Raw genomic sequence first — 13,190 nt, 5'->3', positions numbered from 1 at the left:
AACTAAGTCATAACTGAAACAGAACCACTGAATGACCATCAAGCTCCATGTAGCAGAAGTGCTCCATTGCTCAGTTAAAACCATGAGTCCATTCAGATCTAATCCTAAATAATGAATTCACTGTTGCATTCTATTTATGTGCAGACAACTGGGAACAACACAACCAATGCTCTTAAGTTTGGCATAGACACCCCTGCATATGGGAAACAACTTACTAAAACCAACTCCCACACCAGGAGTCAGTGATACACTGGCACAACTCAAGTGAGAATAGCTTCTGAACAGTAATGCTGTTTAGCACTGCTTTGACCAGCATCCAGAAAGCTTTCTGGATTAAGACTGGTCCCATCAGTAATCATCATTAAAAGCAGCAGTCTGAAATTAAATAATAATGCACTAAGTTACTGTAGCTTCCCAAATACAGCTAGGTGTCCTTACTTCTTGAGAATCAGTGCACATAAACAGATTCAAGCCATTGATATGCCAGGGACAAAGAGTTAAACACTATGTGCTGTAAGGGACTACGTGGTCACCCTGAGGTCATGCTGGTGATTCTACTCTGCCCTTGCCCAAGCAGTAAGCTCTCAACAAACTCTGAACTGCACGTTGCAGGTAAGAGCACAGTTAATAGTCACAAACTACTGCTGAACTACCAATGAAAATAACTAATGTGATAAAATTGCTAATGTCTCTTGCAAATGAGACAAAAGAAATTCCTATGTATTATGTGCTGGTTTAATGAGAGGTCAGAAAGTAATGGATGCTATGATTAAAACAAGTGCAAACCTGCGTGGGGTTCAGAGCCCATAGTTATGTGTGTACAAGTGAAAAGCCTCCCAATGGACATCACGGTGTTTTCTTAGAAAAACTGAATAAGCAACACTGAACTCTGCAAAGAGCATTTCAGAGTGCACATCACCCATCCACAGTAGAGTAAATATGTTAACCAAGATTCCAAAAGTTAACAAGACTCCGCCATGAGAAAGCCCACAGCCATTCATGATAAAGTGTACACTGCTCTAACTACAATCACCTTAGAAATCACTGAGGAGAAAAAAAGAGAAGCACAAAGTCAGTAATATTTTGATAGTTGGTTACCTGTACAGCTTTTGACAGAAACTAAAAGGAAATCAACAACAACCTCCTGTTCAAATAAATATGAAGACACTAGCATTACCTGTCCTTGCACTGCAGTCAGATTATAAGCCTGTGCCTAACCTCCCTCCAGTAACCATTCTACCTTCTCAGTGACGCAGAAGCTCTTTTTACACAATCCCATTCCACATGAAATATGATGATTTAACCCTGTGGTCACAGCAAATTCTTAGAAGTCTCCAAAGTAACTATGAAGGATCTACTTCCCACTCCCTACTATCTATTACCTATTATGCAAACAGGATGGAAACTTCTCCAACAGCCTTGCACAAAACAAACAGCCAGCAGCATGTTTTCCACTCCTTATCATCCATTTCTATTCAAGATGTAGGTAATGAGACAAAATCCTGAAGAATATAATGAACAATTTTAAACTGTTTTAAGATCCAAGCACTGAAAAGGTCAGTGTACTGTTCCAGCTACGGATTTACTAAGGTATTCCACAGTGGTGGAAATCAGGATTGAACAAGGGAAACAGCTTAAAAAAACATTACCAACAGAAGCTGATTTGTTCATATAAAGAAACTGCTAGAAGTTAGGATTTTGCTTCTATAGCTGTTAACTATTCCTACATCATGTCACTTTTTTTTGTGTTTACTGAGAACATCATTTAAGGAATGCACTTGACTGTCACTGGAAAGGATTATATCCTAAAGCTTTTCCACCAGAATTAGTCAGTACATACACACACTACTCCCACAAGGAGAGGATTCTATGTGAACTTTCTGATAAAGAACTTCATGCTCATTTGCCTCCTGACAATCAGAGATGCATTAGATACTGGACAATTCATTCACTAGGACATATTTTTTGATGCAAAAAGAGGTGATAACTTTAGAATCAGGTGGTAATGAATTCTGTCAAAGTCATCTATAGCTTACTGTAACTTTTCAAAAAACTTTAATATTTTATAATGAAAAGGCTTTACCACTAAAAGAATACCTCATTGGTCACACACCATTTTGAATTTAGGATAGTTTAGGAAATGAATAGGGATGGATTACGTAGTATAAGAAGTTATGTCATTTTAAGAAAGTTCAGTGTGGATGAACCCAGTATGGGCTTTAAAGACATGTGAAGCAATCTTTCTGATGTACGTAGCACTAACATCTCAGCTGGAGCTCTTGGTCCACCACTGTACTTGCCTGGCTACAACACAGTTGGTTTTCTTTATAGCAGCCTGCATGGTGCTGTGTTTTGGATTTATGACTAAAACAGTGTTGATAGCACACTGATGTTTTAGCTACTGCTGAGTGTCAAGGTTTTCTATTTCTTACACTGCCCTCTCCTGACAGTGATTAGGCTTAGGGTAGGCAAAATCCCGGGGGCACATAAACCAGCCAGGACAGCTGACCAGACCTGGCTTGAGGGGTATTTCGTATTATATGATATAATGCTCAAGAAAAAAAACCAAAAGGTAGTCAAAGTCACTGGTTCTCAGAAATTAAATTCAATTTGTTTGCAGGAAGCTGTGACTGCCTTTCTGTCACTCTTTGTCCATCTCTTTCCTTAATATTTAAAACTATCTCAGGCCCTGAGTTTTATCTTGCCTTGTCTCTTCTGGTTCTTTCCCCTATGCTGCTGGACAGAAACACTGAGTGAGCAACTTGGTAGGTATTCACTTGCAGCTGAGTTCAGCCCACCATGACTACCCTTCAAGAAAGGAATGCAGTAAACCAAGGTGAGAAATGCAAGAATTCACATGTGTCCAGAAATGTGAACTATAAGCCAAACTTGAAAAGACCTAATATTCAAATACACAGCAGACTACAGTAACCAAGGCAATGATCCTTTCAGCAGCTCTGTAGAGGACAGAAAATAGAAGCTGTGTGCAAATTGAAGAAGATTCCTACAAGGTAGTATACAGGAAAGACGATGACAGTACAAATAGCAAAGCACTGCAAGAGATTGCTGTGAAGAGCTCATGATATACCAGGAGCCTTCAGAACAGGTTACAGTGACATCTGCCAAGAATACCAATAGCTTGGCTTGCTTTGGACTAGCAAATCTACTCTAGCCTCACTTCTTAGATTTCACAGCAGACAGAAGTTAGCCATTTCTCTGATCAAATACTTCAAAAAACCCACAAGTACATTAATTAGGAAGTCTCAACAATATAATTAGTGCTGTGTAATCAATTACAACATAGAATAATATATAATATACATTATTCTCCTAATATAAAGAGTAGCTAATTCAAATTAAGGAACCCAAAATCTAGAGGAATAGTATCTATACAAACAAGTGTAATTTAAATCAACTGTTTTAGTAAGAAGCCAGTGTTGAGCAAAGTTACCTCCTCTACATTGGAAGCAGTTTTGGCAGATGTCTCCATAAAGATAAGTCCATGTTCTCGTGCAAATGCTTCACCCTCCTCTTTCTTAACTTCTCGTCTAGATTCTAAATCACTAAGATAGAAGAAAAAAGAAAAGTTAAATTACATGGTCTAACATGTCCATATAAAGACAGTTCTTCACAAACATGCTTAAAAGCCTGAGAAGCCAAGGGCCCCCATCAGAACTTGGGTATATAACTTGTCAAGCCCTTAAAATAGAATTATTGTAAGTCCTGCACTTACAGTACATGGAATAGTCACAGGCATGACACTTACTTGAGCTATACACTCTAGCTGACATAAATCTTATCAAAGACTTCATGAAATAGCTTTCTACAGGAAGAGTGTGTATTTATCTAGGTATTCCTTGAATATTAACTTTAGACATTGTTCTTTCAGTATATATCACTCTCTTCTATTATATTATTATCTACCAATTCAATACTATAAAGCTGAGCTGATAAAAGAGCTTTATAAATGAGTTATTTATACTAAACGCAATTAAAAATATAAAGTTTTTTTTCTATTCTGTAGCAAAACTTCCCACAGTCAATTTCTTCTCTGATTAAAAAAAACTTAAAAGCAGAATTAAGTTCTTTTGAACTGCATTAGCTGTTCTCTCCCAGTAAGTTAGCACTTTGGTTGTGAAACTCCTGGCCCTCCAGCAGCAAAAGAAATTGAAATGACTGTTAGACAAGTTCTTGCTTCCTGCTTTCAAAGCAATTTAATTCAAAATTGTTACCCAAAAAAGCAGAAAAAAACCCTCTTGGACTTGACAACTAGAGACAAATCTATTTGTCTAAGTCATACAGACATAAGCATTTCACCCTTACTTTTTAAAGCTTCTTTACTAACAAGCAATTCACAGTTTGTCCTTCTTTGTAAGTATATTACATCTTGAGCAATAAAAATTATATACTTATTACTCATGTATAAGTGTAAGATATATATTTCAAAGAATTTTCATCTAAGTTGTACATGCATAAATATCTTCCTAGGTACAAATCTTTAACTAAACAGCATACAAATAGATATATTTAATGTGCAGTCAGTATACAAATAAAATGTATCATGCTAGATTTCAGCATTTGCCAACTTTGTAATTATACATATATTCAAATTATGTAATACTCACTGTGGCATCTATTTTGCAGCAAAGCAGGTTTTTGTAATATTTAACTAAATGCTAGCTTAGATGAGTTACAGAGTCAATACAAATCAGCACATTTAAATATTAAAAAATTTGAAGATAAGGATACAAGAAATATCTTCTCAAAACAATTTTGAAGTTGATGTTCATTATATTTAAGTACTCCTGGTATTAGCTGACATTATCTTTTTCAACCTGAGCAATGTCTTTATTTATTACTACCATGCTACTCTCAAAAATACCTTATTTAAAACCTTGATTCACTACAGTGTTGTTATCTCCATGACAGAACAAACAAGTAACCTCTTACTTGAAATAATGCAGTTGTATCAAAAACTGCAATGACAGCCCAATCAAAACTCAATACTGATACCTAAACATATTCTTAAAGATCTTTAACTGCTTCTACTAACCACAGTTGTCTTCCTCTCTCCATTCCAATAATTCGAAGCATTTGGTCTTACTAGATCAATATAGCTATGCTTTGTTCTGGAAAGAAGATTAAGTACAGTATTTGTAATGTTTTAACACTAGTATTTGTAATGTTTTCAACAAACAGCCATTATATTTCAAATTTAATTCTCAACACTTTTCAAATCCAGCAATAAGTCAGTTGTATGAACTTATGTCAAGTGCACTTTTGGGAGTCATAAGAGCAGTATTTATTCCTTCAAAACTACTATGCTAGCATACACATTCTTCCTTCCACCCACCTCTAGCAGTATGCCCTACCATAAGAACTCTTTCAGGATAAAGCAATAAAAATGAAGGAGTTTTCTTCCCGCTCTCCTTGAAAATAATATCCTTTAAAAAGTTTAAAATTTTAACTCTTAAAACTTTTAGTTCATGCGGCACCTTAATCTACAACAATTTACAGTGCATGTTTTAAGTGTATTTATTGTTTGAATAAAACCTAGTTGTAACTGGGAATTACCAGGCTAGCTGAAAGTAGCAAATCAGTCTGCATCCACAGAACACAAAACATGAAAATTTAGTTTAACAGCTAAGAATAATCAGAAAGAGTTACAGATGTCAATTAAGTATGCAAACTTATCTCAAGTAAACAGTACACTTTACTGTTTATCTCAGTGCCATATTTTTACTCACACAAGTATAAAAACAGTTGGTCAGGGCCATCACGGGTTTACCAAAGCTTCATTTAAGAAAACAGGATTACATTTTTTATATTAATTTGTCAAGATTATGCTTGACACATTCCTCAATTAAAAGGAAAGTTGTTAGTCATTTACCAGATAATGTAAAAAAAAGTTGACAAACTTCACAATTACTTAATATGTACCATGGTTTTCAGAAGGAGGTAGAGGGTAGTGGGGCAATGGGGGAAAGCAGAAGGGAGAAGAGGGGGAGGAAGAAGAAAATAAAAGTTCAACAGGCCTGAACAGCAAACTCAGTCTCACTACCACAAAGCTGCTTTCTCAGTAGTGTCTTAGAAATTGTGTGGCTGCTCATGAAATTTTCAGGGGCATGCATACACCCCATTATTTCAACTGGCACCTTTACCTTCAAGAATTATTGAGGTATGGACACAAGTTCCAGTCAATTACACAAAGGCTCATAATTACAGGGTTATTAAATTCTGAGCTGATGCTTTTGGTGTTTTGAAAAAATTCTGCATCCAGGAAAAAAAAAAAAACTAGATATGATTTTTTTCATAATTCACTGGATCAAGAACGAGAAGAATTACAGATAATATATTCACTGATGTGTTTTTATTAAGACTTTCACTACCCAGTCTCAGCATCAACAAGGAATAATTTTATAATTTTAGAGAGTGTAGCTGATAAGACCAAGTAAGTGAATTTACCAGGAAACAATGAAAAAGCATTCTCTGACCCCCAATCCCAGCTAAAATCCTCTTCCCAGAATATGGAAGAGGACTGTAAATCAGAAATGTCTCAATCATTGAGGCATGCACTTCTTACATTTGAGAGAAGTTTTTGATGTGAATCCTGTACTATGGTCATCTTTTTTGAAATGACATTTTCTCTGATATGATACTTAACCAAAACTAAAGCACTTCAGAACACCTCAAATTAGGAATCACATTCTCTTTATAAGGGAGAGATCCAGGTGTTCCTAACTGGTGATTCCAGAGACAAAAAAGCATAATGGAAAATAACTCTTATAATCCATTGCTTCAAGCATTTGCAATCAATCCCTTGGAATAAAATTATTTCTAAAATAGATATTCAGAACATAATGTAGCTGATCCATGGGCTGCACATTGTGTTAATTTAAGTAGAATAAGAAAAGTTTTAGGCTCACCACAGAACTATGCACAGTGACAGAAGGGAACTTGAAGTTAACATACACCCTACAAATAAGAAAACTCAAAAGCTGAAATACAGATAAGTTCTCTCTTAAAAAATAACAGCTAAAAATTTTACCTTTTGTTTCCAATAAGCATTATAACCATGTTGGAATTGGAATGCTGACGAGCATCTTCTAACCAAGTTGTCAAGTGGTTGAAAGTGTCCCTCCTAAGTACAGAAGAGAATGAACATTAAAAGCAGTATTTTAAGAAATCTTTCTCCTGTTAGTCCACTATTCTACTTGAATAATCAACTCATTTATTGGTGCACATGCTCTACGGATAAAAGCTAGTAATCCCTTTGTGAGAGGGAGAATGGGCAAACAAAAATTTAGCAAACAAGCAGTGTTAATGAACTCTGCCTAAAAAGTAATTGAAAACATGTTTGCTACAAAGAGTAAAGATGATTCTTAGAGTTGTAGGAATCTGTAATTTTATATACATATAAAAATTGAACAGAATTTTACAAGTACCCATCAGCTTCACCCAAGCCAAAGAACAGTACAAATAAACACATACTCATACAGTAATATTTGTTTTGCTGAAAGCAGAAAATGATTGATAATTTTTAAGTGAGTTTAAAAGCTGAATAATAAATTTAGCAGTAAAATCTTTTAAAGTGAGGTACATGAATGTGACACATTACAGTTTTTACAGAAGGTGTAAACTAAGTAATAAATCCCATGCTTGTGGACTGGTTTTAAGATATTGTATTTTATTTATAAATCAAAGACTCATTTGCTGGAAATCCAAAGGAAAGAATATGTTGCTTCTTGATATTTAAACATAAAAAGGGAACAAAGGATAAAATATCTAGGAAATCTCCAGTACAAGTGGTTGCTCAATGCAACAAGTGCCAAGACCCACAGGAAACACACAACTCAAGAAGACTTTGGAGCCTGAACATTTTCATAAACCAGCCAGAGTACCCACAGCTTTATAGATAGACTGTATATAGATACTTTATTTAATATAGCAGGGAAACTTCAGTAACTTCGACCTACTAAAAAAGTATCAGATTAAGACCTGTATTTTCTAAACCTCATAAACACATCAATGGTACAAGTCTACAAGTTTCCTGGTATTCTTTACATAACCAAACTTCTATGTTTTACTATTTCACTCCTTTGCAGAATAGCACTTCAGCAAAAGTAATCTACTATAATTAATGAAAAAATATCCCTCGTGATAATAAAATACTAGAAAGGAAATAATTAAATATTTTCAGGTATTTCTCCATAAAGGCAACCCAGAGGGTGATAGTCAATAGTTTATAAAAATATTTTATTTCATTCTTCCCGAATTTTATGCATGCTTTCTCAACTACTATACAGAGAAAACTGGAAGTATATAGGTTAGTATGCTATATCTTATTAGAGCAGTTATAAAAAAGTTGACGCAACGTTAGATTACCAGTATCAATACACAAAGCCAAATTAGATAAGACACTTAGCACTACTGTACACCATAGCACAATTCTACACAGACACATCACTGAAATCCAGTTGGTATTCTCACCTTGTAATGTCATACACTAGCAAAGCCCCCGCAGCCCCTCTGTAGTACGATCTTGTGATGGAACGGAAGGACTCCTGCCCTGCCTGTAGAACAAAGTTTCATTACTTCATATCTAATACTTGGTTTTTGTTCCTAAAAACCATGACTTAGAGTCACAGGATCATGGAATTCTACTTTTGAGAGATGGAGAAGAGTATGGATGGGAAATCAGAAAGGGGACAACTGCGACAAAGTCACCAACAGCAGCAAGAGAAGGCACATAGGGAGAAGACACCAACTACAGCACAGTGCTGTTAAAAAAGAAAAAAAAATCGGAACAAGACCTCTAAACCTTTTTTGGCAATCCCTGACAACCCAATTTACTGAATGGCTTCACAATACATGAATCATTATTAGAGCACAGAATGGACTCCTAGCAACTAAGCTCTGAAGACAAATTTGAAAGGAAGCAAATAACCCAGAGCTTCACATTTGAATTCAATAACCCGCTCCCTGGGGCAGCTGTTGACACTAGAATAAATAAAGTCCATTGTAAATAAATGATGAATGACATCTTTACGCCCACCATCTGCTGGTGTAAAGGTTGTTGGAAGGCCAAGGATGCAGATTTTATCCGTTATATCATAAACTGCAGCCAGCTTTCAACAGTCTTCAGATGGAATTCTTTCAGTAATCATTTTATTAAGAAAAAACAGAAAATGGTTGTGAATTCAATTTTACACAATTCTGCTCCACAGTTAATCAATTTCCCCTGTACTTGATAAATAATGCTTGTCAAAGCAGCTACAGGATGCAAGAGTCATTTTCATATACATTCTAATTTATGTAGACTCTATGAAAAACTTCACAGAGTCTACATAAATTAGATAGCTCTCACAGAAAAGTATTCTGTAAAAATTTGAGCACCTAAAAGAACATGTTCAAAAGAATACAGTGCCGAAAAATAAATATTCATGGTTTCAGATCTTGAGCTCTTCATGCTCATGCTTTTCAGAAGAGCTATCTAGCACTTGACACTTGCTAGAAATATTTACTTCTAATATTTAGCAATAACAGATGTTTTAGCATAATTCAAAGATAACACAAAACATGCTTAAGAAATACTAATGTTGAAAAAAACTCTATGTGCAGTAAATCTGTAAAACTATAGGAAATTGTCTTGATTTAAAAACATTAAACACAAGAAAGAAATATTTATCAAATACAAGGAACCATTCAGGCATGCCTACAAAATTAGTATATGGACAACTTTTCCTTCTCACAGTTACTGTACTTTTCTTAATAGTACATCTTCTTAAATTCAAAGAGAACTTCATCTAGATACTGTCACTCAACAAGAACAGTGGCACAACAAATTTAGATGTTTTCAGTCTTCAGAAAGCATCCTTCTCTTCCAGAATAAACAGTAACTTCTATTTAAGAAAACATTTTATCTTAGCCATTCCAGTGGAAACAGTTATAAAATACACTATAAAACAACAGTTTCAACACCATTAGAATACACTCACATACACTCTTGGCTAAGAGTCCAAGTACACCTTCATGTAAACTTTGGTAATAGAACACAGACAATGAGCAGAACCCACCAAGAAATAGTAAAAAACAAATAAGCAACAGTTTTTTAGTGTAATACCTGGTTTCCTACACAGAAATTCAAGTAAGATTTACCACCTTTTCTTAGTGTGGTGAGTAGCTCAAGTGGATGGTAGACAAATGAAACATTTCCCTGCCAAACAGACAACTTACTGTTACCAAGGTATTCCATACATTGCCTAAAATTACACATGACCTGGACTTCACCTGACACATTAAGATGGCCTGTTACACCTTCATAAATTCCATCCTGACATGTGAAATTGTTCATCTCCCTGAGTAAATTAATCATGGTCAAGCAACATTGTCAGAGGTTCTAGCAGATCTCACAAAAACGTATGAATAGTGAATTCTTAAAAGAATCACTTCTAAAAGTTCACTATATAAATACTGAAACTAGTGTAATCATTTTAATTGTGTATTACTTGACAGTGGTGAAATTTAAATATCACTGCTTCCTTAAGCAAAGGGTGGAAAACAGTACCTCCTTTGGTGAAGAGATCACATTTTCCATATAGCAATAATGAATTTAGGCTTACATATACCAATGGACAACAAACTCAATTCCCTTTCATTCTAAGCAAAAGAAAACTGTTTCTGGAAAGAAGCTCCACAATATTAATGTTTTATCTATAACATAAAAATGTATTATATAATAGAAATCTCTTATATATAAAAATTTACTGTCTATTTTAAAGTATCATTCTGAATGAGACCTAGGTCAATATAGAAGGTCAACATAGGGTTAGGCATGCAGCATATATTCCACAGCTTTTTTAAGCATCATTCTTACTTTACTTCTTCATCTGTTTTCTCTGTCCACTTCCCTTTTTTCCAAAGGGGACAAGCTATTTCAAAAGTCTAAAGAAGTCAAAACTGAAAGAAAGTCTAGGCTATTAGCCAAAACTGACTTTAAAAACCTCAAGTGTACTATAACTATACTTTATCAGTCTTACAAAGAAGGACCTACCCCAGTTAAGCTGCTTGTTACAAGGAGCAACAGACAGAAGCCGCAGTATAGAAGCTCAGTACAAATTAAAATCAGCTTCAATATCAGAGAAGGGCCCTTTATCTTAAGTATGATTTTGTTATTACCATCCCCTCCATGTTCCTGCAAAATCCAGCACTTTTTTTAATCTCTCTTCCATATGAAAAAGTTTCTTCTCACAGAAAGGGACCCCTGGAGGTCCCCATTCCAATCCCCCTGGCTCAGGTAGGGCCATTCAAAGCAGATTGCTGAGTTCCACATCCAGATGGTGGGGGAGGCAGGGGGCAGTGGTGTTAAGAAGAGCAGGGGCAATAGTCAGGAAACAAATGTTAAACATGGTGTTTGCCAAGGCCATATTACATCCAGTACAGGTGACACAAGCTTTTCTCCATGATAATTCCAGGATATACTCACTGTAGTGGAAATGGGAAGATGGAGGATGCTTCTGGTAACAGCTAGACCTGACAGCTACTTCACACACAAAAACTCCAGCTCAGACATGGCTGCCTGCAGGAACCTAGAACATGCATCCTCTCTCTTCAGAGAAACAGGTGCTAGGTCTGACATGAGTAGTTCACTCACTAATCACGAAAAAATGAGAGCCTCTGATAAACAAGAAATGTTTTAAGTGCTAAGTAACATTCTTTTCTGGCTGTTTTCTACTCTGTAAGCTTTTACAATTCATAGCATAATGGTTCACAGAAACAAGCAAGCTTTCTGATAGCAGAGACTTGTCTATATAGACAGTTGTAGAACTCATAGGTCTTCAAGCAAGTACAAAAATCTTCATCCCTGCTTCAACTGCACAGACATATATCCCATGTGCTTTTCAAAGTATACTTCAGTATAGAGACCAAAGCACAACTTGAAAGTAACAATGCAAGCAGAACATGAAGCAGGATCAATCACCTCAGGCCACTAAGATACAAGATTTAGGACCTATACTAGAGTTTTTAGTAACATTTAAGCTATGCAACTGTTATCATGGACACAGTATCTCTGGCATATTTAAAAAAATACTCCAAGTGTTACTACTCCTGCGGAAATGTAAGAAAATACAGATACTGCAGAAGGTATCCCCTGAGGAATTGCAGCTGTGCTAATTACCAAAGATTAGGAACAGGCCTGCCTTTAACAGGCCACAGCTGTGTCCAATGAAGATGAGTTCTATAAAAGAGTGGATGAGCTGGTTGAAAAGGGAGCTGGAGTTTGTTGGCTGTGCTGTGAAGGAGTCAGTGCTGTGAGGAGATGCCTATGAGAAATCACCAAGGCATGGAGCTTTTGCAATAAGATGACAACAATTCCCACAGGAAATCTCAGTGCCATTTCCAAGTATGCAGTGTAGTTGCATCAGCATGCAGCATGCTCAAAACTGGGGACAGAACATTTCACTGATGTTGGGAATTATTATTTACATGTTTACACTTTTCTACATTACAAAGAAGACTAAAAAGACATCTAAGAAATAACCAACTCGCAAGTGTCACACCACCTGTGACAGCTGCCAGCTGGGAACTACTCCACAAAGTTGATCCCTGGAATAAAATGTTCCAGAAAGAAAGAGGAGCAATACATACCTTTAAATATAGTTTTGGTAGTTATAAATACATTAACAGCCTCTAAGTCACATGTCAACTTGTTTATACAAATGCATTAATCTGTCTTGAAGTCATGTCTCCAATCCAGAAAATCAAAGAATTTTAAGGTGATTTACTACCATGTAGGACAAATAGACACAGAGGCAGTGTAAAAATAAAAAAACAACCCCTGCTGTTCCAGCAAAGAGATTCCCAAACAAGAACTAAAAATACTTATGAATAAGAATCTATCATAATATATAAAAGTCTCAGAATTTATGTGACAGCTTTAGTCAAGTTACATGTTACTTGAGAATAACCCTGTCAGCATGCAGTAAGAACTGAAATTTCAGGAGGACTAAGGTTCTCTAAGGATCAAACTGTTCATATGTCTAAATACAGGTAACTTGTACATCTGCTTCTGATGGTGTTGAATAAATGTCACTTAGATAGCCAAAGCAATTCCCAACACATCACAGAAACAAAGCTTTAGCCTTCCATTATCAGAAATACACTTAGAACTTGGAGGAAACTGTATTTGA

General features: G+C 35.7%; 1 protein-coding gene across 1 annotated transcript in view; it reads right to left on the bottom strand.

Annotated features, from left to right (window-relative positions):
* RAB2A (RAB2A, member RAS oncogene family) overlaps window positions 1–13,190 on the bottom strand; it is a 45,296-nt gene that overhangs the window by 11,570 nt on the left and 20,536 nt on the right. The window contains exons 4-6 of the mRNA XM_058821307.1: window positions 8,491–8,573; window positions 7,049–7,141; window positions 3,452–3,563 (exon numbers count right to left, since the gene is read on the bottom strand). Coding sequence (XP_058677290.1) covers window positions 3,452–3,563; window positions 7,049–7,141; window positions 8,491–8,573 — 288 coding nt within the window. The remainder of the gene's footprint in view (window positions 1–3,451; window positions 3,564–7,048; window positions 7,142–8,490; window positions 8,574–13,190) is intronic.

This window comes from Ammospiza caudacuta, chromosome 1 (assembly GCF_027887145.1).
Source record: "Ammospiza caudacuta isolate bAmmCau1 chromosome 1, bAmmCau1.pri, whole genome shotgun sequence".
Lineage (NCBI taxonomy): Eukaryota > Metazoa > Chordata > Aves > Passeriformes > Passerellidae > Ammospiza > Ammospiza caudacuta.
Note: the sequence above shows the minus strand (reverse complement) of the source record. Positions and strands in the feature narration are given on the sequence as shown.